The sequence below is a fragment of the Magallana gigas genome, chromosome 1, assembly GCF_963853765.1.
Source record: "Magallana gigas chromosome 1, xbMagGiga1.1, whole genome shotgun sequence".
In the NCBI taxonomy this organism is placed as follows: Eukaryota; Metazoa; Mollusca; class Bivalvia; order Ostreida; family Ostreidae; genus Magallana; species Magallana gigas.
Window position 1 is genome coordinate 36,242,415 of NC_088853.1, and position 12,396 is coordinate 36,254,810.

A 12,396-nucleotide genomic window follows, 5' to 3' on the forward strand; every position below is an offset into this window, starting at 1 on the left:
AAATAAACCCAGTATTTGAATATATCATAATTATCGATTTCTTTTTAGGTTGATGTGGGGTTATGTGGTTATATGGATCTTATGAAGCAATATTGACCGAGGACACAAAGAAGTGATATCACCCGAGCTTGCAAGATTGTTATCCCTCTCCGTGATGTCGGTCAATGCAACTTGACATGGGATTTTGGGTTGATATAACATCATATGATTTTGATGCTTGTTATGATAAGTAATCACTCCCAATAAATACAGCTATGACCGTCGAGAAAGTTATTTACCCACAAAACTTATGGAAATGACTGCACAACAAAAATGTTATATCTATAATTTTACCTTTTCTTCTTTTTTGAAAAATGACCAAGATCAGTATCATCCCTGCTGAAACAACAGCAATTATATAAACAATTGCAAGTAATCTAGGAGATGATCTTCTAAATGTTTCATTTCCGACAGTTTCCATTGTAGAAATGTTGAGAGGGGTTTCTATTGTAGGGAATTCTCTAAAATATGAAACAGTTTTAAATATATATTAAGTGTGCATAAACATACGTATGAACGCAAGTATTTATTTTATATATCATTTGGAAACTTAGATATTATACCTTTTACTGCAATTATTATCAGCAACAAAACATCGGAGCTCCCTATCTATTTCTAGGCACGCTGGATCTGTTAAGATTAATAACATGTTACATGTAGGTTACGGAATAAATATTTTATAAAACATTATAAAACTGTATACAATTCTATTTGTTTATGTTATTTTCTTTTTCAAATAATAAATTTTGCTCAGACTTTTGTTCAAACAAACAAGGCACAGATATTGATGATTTTCTCTCCATAAACTAAACAAGTATATACATGAATAATTAAACATTCTTATCCTATCTTAAACTGTCTCAATGAAAGTCGAAATGAAATGCATTGTTAAACTAGAATAAAATGTATACATCGACTAAAACATAAGACACGATTTAAAAGAAAAAATCGAAAATATTAATCTATTTTTAAGAAAGATCACTAACATTTAAAAATGTCTTCGTCAAAATAAGGTTCCAAAGGACAGCTACTATTGAACTTTTCTTCACAGCTGTAATGGTCCAGGTCACCTGTACCTTCAAGTAGCACACAATTGCCTGTAAAATATTCATTATCATGGGATGATATAACTCTTCATAACCAGAAAATATGATGAAATTGAATTACTGGTATTTTTATTAATGCATTACAAGCAAGTCATTGTAATAATCGTTTATTTTTTTCTTTCTAAACCTTATATATCCAGATGTTGATTACTGAACAATACAGATGTAATACCGTCTTATAGTCAAAATTATTACATAATGTTTGTTATTGCCACTCAATTTGCTTTAGCAATTGTTAAATATCAAAAGATAAATTATGTAAGTACATTTATTATTGTCGTATTATTTTCATGAAATATTACATAGATAATATGTTGTCATTATACCTTCTCTATAAAGACTTCTAGGTCGGTCTGTGCAAAACTCTATCAGAGATGATATGTATTTATTGGGGGCACACAGGTATCGTGAGCCTCTGGTGCAATTTCTTCTTTGTGCTGCTGTTTTAAACTCATTTTCGCTTTTAGGACATTCGTTAACAGAATAAACAGGAAATCGATAAGGGTTCGGTGTAACCTATAATCGGAAAACAAAACATAGTCCGTTTTTGTTGCAATGATTTTTCTGGTGAACATTCATTTGGTATATTTTTTCTAAACACAATATTTGTCGTTTTGAATCACTGTACCGAACAGGCAACTTATTTTATTTAATATATTGGGCAGAATAATGCTGGTACATTTGATGCAATAAGTTTCTACAGAAAGTAAATAAAAGACTAAAAGAACAGCTTGATTCGAAAATAGACAGTGATGTTCATACAAAGAAAATGATTAAAAAATAAATTTTGATAAATTTAGGAAATCAAATTATCGACAATGATTTGATTCGATTTCTACAAAATGACTAGAATCGCTAACTGTAGTACGATAAAACTTTATTATATTTACATTTAAGTCTCTTTTATTATAGTTTTTGCAATTTTTCCTTTCATATTGTCATATGCCTGATGCAAATATTAATGAACTGACAAACATATATTAAGAGAAACATAAAAGAGAATGTTCTTCATTTCCTATATCAATGAAGTGTATTTTATATTCCTCCTAACCTGCTAACAAGTTATTTTCGTTTCCAAACTGAGTCCCTTTTTACACAACATCTTAATATTCAGAAGAGAAGCTCAAAATTGATCTTTACAGTATTGCTCGAATACAAATTTAATATTTACATATATCAAGTATTTACATGTATTTACTCTATTCCTGACGGAAGCTTATAGTTAATTTAAAGCTCTATAGAAACAACCAGACTAAAATCTACACGCTCTGTTTATCCATTAGTCGAAGCCTACATTGACCACGGAAAAAAAAAGAAAGAAAAATCACGGACTGCACGAAATATTTATGATGATGCCAAACTCAAAGTCTCACAAAATACGATTTGGTTGTTTCTTTTAGCTACACTGTAACGTACAAGGTTTGAAGGAATTACATGTATTGAATGTATAAATTTACATGTGTATTGAAAAGTTAAAATTGCTATTTCAATTAAATTAAAACGTAACCAGGGTCCTTAAACATAATTATTTTTACAATGTTATTAATTGACTTTATAGTTATCAAAAAAAAAAAATATGTCCGTCCATTTTAACAATCTGGGTATTATCTTCCTGTTATCAGCGATTGGCTTAATGTGTCTTTATTAATTCGTTTTATGTTTGCGTGTAAAGAAGTAAATATAGATGGGTATCGAAAAAAGGGCACACATCCCACTCATACCTTGGACACATCTGCGTTATACAATGCCAAAATCCAATCAGAGTGAATCCACTTCATTCACCTTTTTTAAATTTTACAATATTGACATCTAAAACGTATAATCCTCTCGATTTCCAACGAAAACTGATAGTAATTTAAAGCTGTTCAGAAACAGCTGTATAGAAACTGACAAAACTTAAATCTATACTATTCAGTTCATACAGTGTACCAAGTTATCGATCCGATGAAACCTCCAGCAACCTAAAACAATCAGAGACAGCACAAAATAATTACGATAATTTCCGAATCACATTCCATAAAGGACGATTTGAATATATCTCCTAATTAACGTACGGGTGAAAATCCACAATAATTACATTATTTACTTTTTATTCATTATTTTGTTAAAAAGAAAGATTTAACGATACACATTAAATGTTTTTGATGATTTTTTTTTGGGTCACAAAGGTGGCACTTACTACAGAAAAAGAAGCACAAGACGCTAACATGGGCTATTTTTTTGGCACTATCAGTAACTGTACCTTCATATTACAAATGAATCACCACCTTTTTGAAATCACTCGGAATACCTCACACAATTTTTCAACGTTATCATCCGGGTAGTTTTATTACTGGCGCAATGAAACACCTCAGTTGAATTTTATATTTACCCATGTATTAAAGCTTGTATAGCAAGATATACTATTAAATGAGCATCGTTTCAATCTACGAATATCGGATAACTTAAGATATTAAATAGAAGTGTGATCAAAACTAAAATATAAAGCTATACAGTGTTTAAATCCTATTTAGCGTGCACGTAAGGTAAGCGAATACAAATACAGCAACGGAATTCACCTAAAAACCTGATATGACGAACTAAATAGCATTTTAGTTCATGAAAAAACATATTTCCAATATTTATGATTTAAAAAAAGAAACCCTTTTAAATCCCGCCAACTCATTAATTTTTGGTGATGAAAAATGTAACACAACACATGAATAAAGATGACTCTTTTAGAGTAACATACTTGTATAGTTTAATTGAAAACATTCACAAACAGAACTAGATGCTGTCATTAGACATTAATACCCGCAACAAGTGTTTGCCCGCATATAACACTGTTTTGTACCAGTTTAATTAAAAATGAAGGTCACATGCAAGCTCAGGTAATACATTTAAAAATTATAATTTTCATAACTGAAGGATGAGATCCCTCCCCATATGATAATACACATGAGAAGCACTTAATGTGCAATTTGGGGTTGAACTGTTTGCAGTGAATTTTCAGTTAATCAATAATCTTAACATTTCATGTCATATACAGTATTTTGGTCTTTAAAATTATAACAAAAAAAAAATAAATTATGCCCCCTCCCCGTGGCGGTTGCCGTTTTTAGATTTGCTTCTGTGTGCCTACATGTACATCATCGTGTGCACATATTTAGAGAAGGGGTGGGAGTGAGGGGTCTAGACCCCCCCCCCCCCCTCCCCATGAAAATTCATTTATATCAATAGTTGAATTACTAAAAATTCACCCTGGACCCCAATGCTCTTACAATCATGTAAAAGCTCTAACCCATTGCGCTTCAATGTTAGGTAACATTATTTGGGGGGTAAATATTTAATTAATATTTAATATACTTTATTGTTTATCTCAATAGGAAGTATACATCACAATATGCAGGTGTCCTGCACAACCCTAAAGCTGTTATTTACCTAATAAAAAAGTGCAAGTGGATTTGAAGAATAGGTCATAAAAACACATGCATGTTATAGATAATTGATCTGTGTCTGAAGTTACGTACACAACACAGGTCTGCAGGTCTCACTAGCGGGTACTAGTTTTACCCAGCTCTTCGATTAGATGGGTTCACGTGTATACATACATGTATGTGTTTTCCTTATGCAGAAAAGGATTGGTTAAGATCAGCTAAAGGAATTCATTATTGTGTTTTAATTGGATTATCATTATGATGTTGACCAATATAGGTAAGCATAATACATGTAGTAGCAGTAGCACAATATTATGAGATGCCAGCATACATAAGTTCTACTTTCACTTTCTAAATGTGATCTCCCTTTGACAGCGTACTGTATCATCATCTTTTAATATTTAAATAAGCTTATCATCGTTACCTATCAGGTTGCATTTGTAAAATTTCTGTCATTTTAATTGCAAAAGTTATTGTATTATATGAGTTATAATAGAAAGGAAGGATTAATATATTATAATGCAACAAATACAATGTAGGTCATGCCCTTATGGGAATATGCTGACCCCGCGAAGCAGGAAAATACAAAATATTTTCTTGTGTCATTATGATGCATCATATGGTGTAAAGTACATTAATGACAGCCTTTATGAGATAAGAAATGATGATGCACTTTCTATTTTGTTTACTTCTGAGATCTGATATCCTCACCCCTAAACCATATAATTTATTCTTGGTCTTTGTGTCATTGTGCGTAAAATTGTATATATAGTATGCCCCCTTTGAGACACTCTGACATTCTAGAACTAGAAATAATAAAGTATTTTATCTTATTCATATGTCATACAGTAGTTTTTGATCCATGTGGGTGATTCCTAGCCTAATGATGACACGGCTTTGTTTAGGAGACTTTACAATTGTCCCAAATAGGCGAATACACATGCATATAACATTTTGTTTATAAATCTCAAAAAATTAATTAAGCAATTTCCAAAATGTTAATGTGCATCAGGAGAGAAAAAGCAATCAAGAAATGATTTAAATGTTGCTACTGTACACATGTAAGAATGTATTAAGAAGACTGAATCTTTAGAACTAAGTTAGGTTGTGGGGGGAGGGGGGTGAATTTGGAGTATAAACATTTATTATTTGAATCATTTACTGTTATCAATTTTAACTTGTCATTGAATACTACTTGTAGTTATTGATCCCAAGGTAGAAAGATGACCTCTGATCATATATCAATAGATCATGTGTCAATTATGCAAGGTGTAGTGTAATTTTTTTTAAGAATCACATTTTTTACCAGTTTATAAACGTTTTTAGACACCCAAATTATATTTTGATTTTAATATATCATTCGACAATTAAGGGGGGGGGGGGGCGAACAGTTTATATTTGAGTTTGATGGGGTGGGGGTTCCAAGTTATATATTTGACAATTTTTCAATGCAATCTGAAATAAGACTAACCCATACTACAGTCATGAACATGACTAGTATAGAACAGAATACAATCGCATACATGTACATGTATGTACACATAGGAAGTATTACAAAACATAGATGCTTGATCTATATCTTGGTTCTTAAATTGAATTATATATCATGTCCATATCATATTACTGTTTCTTTGTTCAAGACATTTCAGATGGTATGTAGGTCATGATCCCAAGTGCTCTTCCTGAAATTAACAAATATCATAAAAACCATTAAGATCCCCACCTTAATCCAAAAATCCTCCTTAGGTCATGGCGCATCAGATCATTATGGCATGTAAGTCATGACCTTAAGGGGTCATCCCGACCCCCTTAGAATCAGATATTGTCAATTATATTTAAATTGTTGATGTTTGATGATAATCTTTATTATTATACCCCCGCAAACGAAGTTAAGGGGGGTATATTGGTTTCACCCTGTCCGTCTGTCTGTAGACGCAACTTTGTCCCCCGTATATAATTTTCTATTGCTGATGGAACAATTTGAGAATTTGTACATATGTTGAACACCATGTGAAGATGTGCACCTGCAATTTTTTTTAGATCAAACAAGATTTAATGATTTTAGGACAGTTTTCATTTTCCTTATTCTATATATTGCACACTATTGTTGAAAAGTAAGGGAGGTAATCCTTACAGATTTTATTAATTAAAAAATAGTATTAAAACACTCTAAAATATATTTATATAAATACACCCAAATGAAGGTTTTTTGTCTTTATGTCTTAATTAATAAAATATTTATTTTTTAAAGGTATTATATCAACTGACAATGCAAAGTTTTTGTTTGTCAATGATAAATTCTTAGGAGCTAATAAGAACATCAAAGAAAAGTATGGCTGAATTTATGTGTCCCAAGGGAGCCTTTGTCTGAGCCATGGTTCAGATGGAGCATGTGTTTAGGGGAAATTGATAATCTGTGAAATGGGTGATGGTTTTGGGGCTATTTTAAAACTGTTAGGTAAACAAAAAGTTCTATCATTATAAGGAAATAAATGATATCATTTTTAATAAAAAAGTTAAACTATTTTTAGAAATTGTTTATATTTATTAGTCAAGTAAATTGATGAAGTGACTGTATTGGGCATTAATTTAAATGAAATTCAAAATTACTGATTGATTGTGGTGTTTTGGCAATATCAAAATTGTTTGTAATATTAAATTTTCTTTTTTTTATATAATATTTCTACATAGTATGGTAATGATGGTATTGTTTTGGAAGTTTATTAAATTTAACAAGCTCATCAAAGAAAATCATAGTCCTATGGGATCAATTATCTGATATGGAGTTGCATTGTGCCATAGGAGAATGTGAGGAAAATTTGAAACAACTAATTGCATCTGTCACGACTCTTATTAGAAAGATATTGGACGTTTTATCAACAGAAGAACATTGCTTGGCTACCGGTATTTCCATTTACTACAAAGGGAGGGGTTATTGTCATTTTGTTGGTTTTTCTTTAAATCAATTAAATATAAAAAAAAAAAGGTAAATGTATTACTGTTATAGATATGTATTTCCACTGAAATTCTGACAATTTTGATTTTAATTTCTTTGTTAACTTATATATTTTTTTTACAATTCTAGAATTTTTTTGTATGTGTTCCAAATCTTTATTATTCAATTCAATTATTTTTCCCATTTGAAATTAGCCTTGCAGGGGTATTAGTCCCATTAGGACAGTTCTAGTTAAGTCTCCCGAATGAAATTTAAAGACTTATTGTTTTTGTACACTTCTTAATACATGTTTTATTATTCTTCGTCTCCTTCTTTTTCTTCTCTCCCTCTCTGAACTTGCTTCATAATAATATAGGGTTTTTTATAATCATATATTGACTGTTACTGGCAATATATAGGGTTTATTAGATGTGACCCCTGAGGTCATCCCCACCCCACAGGAATTTGAAATTACCATATATTTCAGAAGCTGTTATAATCATGACACCTAAACCATATATATTAATGTTTCTGATGTCAAGGGGCATCAAATGTTTGATGCCCCTTGACACAAAGAACGAGGATATATTTGCGCGGGTATGATAATGCAACTTTCAGCGATCAAATTCCTCTAATCGAAATGATGTCACAATAAGCAGCATGATGTCATATTTTACTCAGAAACTTGTCGATTTTAACTTTATCTCTGGTTTAAACTATAAAACTACAGGCATAAAATATCACTTAAACTATTCTAACTGAATATATCTTCGATTTCTCTCTATTACGTATAATTATCATTGATGACGTCACAAGCATGTTTAAAAGAGAAGATCATGTCGGGAGACAAATCATCGGAATGCAGTGTAAACAATGCCGAAAACAGATTTATTTAATACAGATACCTAAGATTTAGATGAGTGTCAGTTCGGATATATCCAGGATAATACAGGCATGAATATTCTGTTTAATCAGCGAGTGTTATAAGGTAAGCAGATTGACATTTATATGGCTTGACCAGCCTTTCCTCTGTCAGTGTGTACACAAAAAGGCAAAAGTGTAACACTACCCCGGATATTGCGAAAGATGATTTTGATAAATATCAACGGTATATGACCTAGACTACATGAAAAGTGCTACTAGAATCATGTGAATCCTTGTTTTAGATGAAAAATACGTAGTATTTTCAATGAAATTATTGACGTTGAGAGGGTTTCCAATAAACATTTACAATATTTATTCTATGCGATTAACAATAGGATTCTAGCAGTAATACTAATTAACATAGACTAATTGCCGATCGAATTATTGTAGCAAATATACAAATGAACTTCGGGGTAGTGTTACACTTTTTGATTTTTTGTTAAGGTAAAAAATTGATCTATTTTTAACTGTCACGTGATACCATGGCACGGCAGCTTCAAAGATCCAGTCGATTCCGAAGTAGAAAAATAATATCTTGGTGAACATATTCACTTGGTATAAATATTCCGCACTGTTTTCGTAAAAATAAACAGTTTTCAAATAGATCATAATTGTGACGGTCATTGAAGTAAAAGTTGCCTTAACCTACCCGCGTGTTTAAGGGTGGGGAGATCAACTGTTTTGAAGAAATTAACCCTTAAGCATCAAACAGTATGTAGGTCATGGGCCCTGGGGGTGGTCATGACCCCCTCAAACAGCAAGTCCCTTAATATCTTCAAAACAGTTTAGCTCCCCACCCTTAAACATATATATTCTTGTTCTTTGTGTCAAGGGGCATCAAACTGTATGTAGGTCATGGGCCCCGGGGGTGGTCATGAGTCCCCTCGAACAGGAAGTGCACGATTATCTCGAAAAAGGTTGAGATCCCCACCCCTTAACCATATATATTTTTGATCCTTAAAGGGCATCAAAAGGTACGTAGGTAATGGGCCTCAGGGTTAAATGTATTTTTTCAAAACCGTAATGCACATCTATGGAACAGTTCCTGTCATATCCCAAGGTATGATGTATCTATCCATTAAATCATTAAGAGAAGTTCGAGGATCTATGGCCGGTTTTCTTTGAGTGATAAACGTAAATTTTGTGCTACTTTTTGACTCCCTGGATGAAATTTTAATTTTTAAAACCTTACTGCACATCTATAGAACAGTCCCTATCATATCCCAAGATATTAATGTGTCTATCCATTAAATCATAAGAGGAGCTCTTTGATCTATGTTTTTATGTAGTGGTACACGGCAATTTTCTGCTACTATTTGACTCCCTGGATGAAATTGAACATGTTAAAACCTTAATGCACATCTATAGGACAGCCCCAATTATATCCTAAGAGATGACGTAGCTACACCAAAAGTTGTAAGAGGAGTTCTGGAAACCATACTTTTTTTTCTTCAAAAAACATCATTTTTTGTTGCCCACTGATTCCCTTAAAAAAAAACAATGCTGTAACCTGATCACACTTCAATATGACACCCCAATCATATTCTAGAAGAGGTTTTTTTTGTAAGAAACGTCATTTTCTATTAAATGATCCCCAGGACAAAATTGAAAATTCCGAAACCTTATTGCGCATCTAGGATACCCTAAAACATATTCCAAGAGATGATTTGTCTACTGTTGAAAATGTATGAGGAGTTCGAGGAAGAAGGTTTTTTGTGATAAACGTCATTGTTTTCCAATTGATTGACCCCAAGGACTAATAGAGAATTTTTAAAACCTTTTTACAAAACAACATGATACCCCAAATCAAACCCCAAGAGCTGAGTTTGCTGGTTTATAAGATGTAAGAGCAGTTTGAGAAAGTAAAACGTGACAGACGGACGGACGGACGGAGAGACGGACGGACGGAACAGGGTAACAACAATATACCCGAACTGTCTTTAAAAGTGCGGGTATAAATAGTAACTATTGTTTTATACTTACTGGATTTTCTGTTGCGATGTTAAATGCGTTAATGGCCAGAAACGCACGAAACAGTAAAAGTCCCATTTTTTCAAATGTTCATTTTTCTTTCTGTATCTGAAACTTGACATGTCAGAAAGATGATTTTTGAATGTTAGGGTTTTGATAAGCATTCTATATGATTTATATACCCCAATGAATCAATTGTTGTGTTTGACATCTTATCGTGAATGTTCTTTATTTAAAATGAAATCTCGACTTAATCATTAATTGAGATAATGTTATTTTTTCATGATACGTTCGGATCGTAAACTAACGTAATCAGTGAACATTCTTCAGAGTTGTCAAAACATTAGGTGTCATGCAATATACATAGAGAAAAAGCGCTTGCCCCACACTGTAATTTCTTTTCATTTAAGAGAAATCTGCTTAGTTTTGAATTGATTTTAAAGCAGCACTGGAAACAAAGTACACAGATTCCAACTCTTTTGAACAAAGACTTTAAAGGGACAGAATATGTCTGCCATAGTAATGTGTAATCTATAAAGTGATCCATTTAAATGCTAGCTTTCTGCAAGAAACTAAATACATGAATGATTGTTCAAAACTTCATTATCCTGATTTGAACTGTACCAAGCACGGCTTAAAGTTGTTTAACAAAACGCGTTTAGTTAAAAAGACGACTTTGTGTGGACATTAATCTTAATGTGAATGAAATAAATGGCATGAATTTACGATTCAATGCTTATTAATGCCAAAATTTTAGTCCATGGCACGAAATAACACGATATAACAATTAGAAGATATTCAATAACTTAACATATATTTACTAATACTGCATTGGCTTTCTTTCTGGTTTCAGTTTTGCTCTGTGACTAAACATGTTAAGACCTGCGGAGAACCCAAGCGGGGAATCCAATATTGTATGGAAAGCCAAAGGGTTCAATATTCTTTCTACCCAGCACTGTTGAGGTGTACTATCAAAATATCAAGTGGTTTTAGATTTCATTAGAAATGTATCTATAAATACAGTATATATATATAATGTAATAGCATTAAGATATAAATTTGATATTAAATGAAACAGCATTTTAATGACCATACGGTGACACTTACTTGATAATTCACAAATAAATTTCATTATTGCAAGGGTAAACCCTTATTTTAATTAAAATTACGGTATGCATCTAGTAACTTCTGCTGCTTCCTTTTCGGTTTTTTTTTAATTACAATGAACATAAAAATGAGCGAGCTTTGCTTGAAATAGCTATGACATAATATTTTCAGCATTTATTATTATTGTTTTTTAGGCTTTAGACTTCATCAAAACATCAGCACTTTTTGATAATTAAACACTCTTGTAAGTTTTATATAATAGATGATAAAAAAAGTGATATGTATGTCCTTGTAAAATATTGATTGGTTTTTGTTGTAGAACACATCAAAAATATACAATAAACGATCTGATATTTAAAAATATCCTCTCTTTAAAAGATTAGTGCATGGCGGGTCATAACAGGAATAAAGAAAGATATCTAATTTAATATATACTTCTTTAATATAATGCTCGGCTTGGGTATAATATAATATTCATTTTTTTTAATTTAATATGTTAGATTAAATAAAAATTGCCGATTTTTTTTTCTTTTTTTTTTTCATTGTTGATGACTTGTTTTGTGTCATGTCATAGTAAACATTACCGGTACGTTTTTGTTGGTGAGACTACATAGCTGACCTTTACAGTGCTGGGTATGAAATTATGTATTTGTGTTTTCCAATTACTTTATTCCTTAAATCTGAACAGATAGACACTTACTCTGTTATTTATTCTTCACAGATTGTAAAGCATTTGTAAATAGTCACTTGTAAGACTAACGAGTTTTCGTACTTTTTTGATTCATAAACCTATTGCTTCAAAATTGAGTTTTGTATGTGCGTCATTTTTTGTTTGCTTGTCGAGAGTTGTAAGGTAATGTATTTTTATAACAACAGGAGCTACGTTGAGTCTTATACG

At 31.7% G+C, this 12,396-nt stretch overlaps 2 protein-coding genes across 3 annotated transcripts in view; both read right to left on the reverse strand.

Annotated features, from left to right (window-relative positions):
- Positions 1-12,396, reverse strand: part of LOC105347560 (uncharacterized) — a 273,923-nt gene that overhangs the window by 156,157 nt on the left and 105,370 nt on the right. The window lies entirely within an intron of this gene.
- LOC105340273 (uncharacterized) overlaps positions 1-12,396 on the reverse strand; it is a 31,027-nt gene that overhangs the window by 17,919 nt on the left and 712 nt on the right. The window contains exons 2-6 of one of the 2 annotated variants that reach the window (XM_066066592.1): positions 10,404-10,505; positions 1,472-1,661; positions 1,026-1,136; positions 603-669; positions 334-500 (exon numbers count right to left, since the gene is read on the reverse strand). In XM_066066592.1, coding sequence (XP_065922664.1) covers positions 334-500; positions 603-669; positions 1,026-1,136; positions 1,472-1,661; positions 10,404-10,469 — 601 coding nt within the window. In that variant the 5' untranslated portion in view covers positions 10,470-10,505. The remainder of the gene's footprint in view (positions 1-333; positions 501-602; positions 670-1,025; positions 1,137-1,471; positions 1,662-10,403; positions 10,506-12,396) is intronic. The other variant, XM_066066596.1, reaches the window with a different exon arrangement.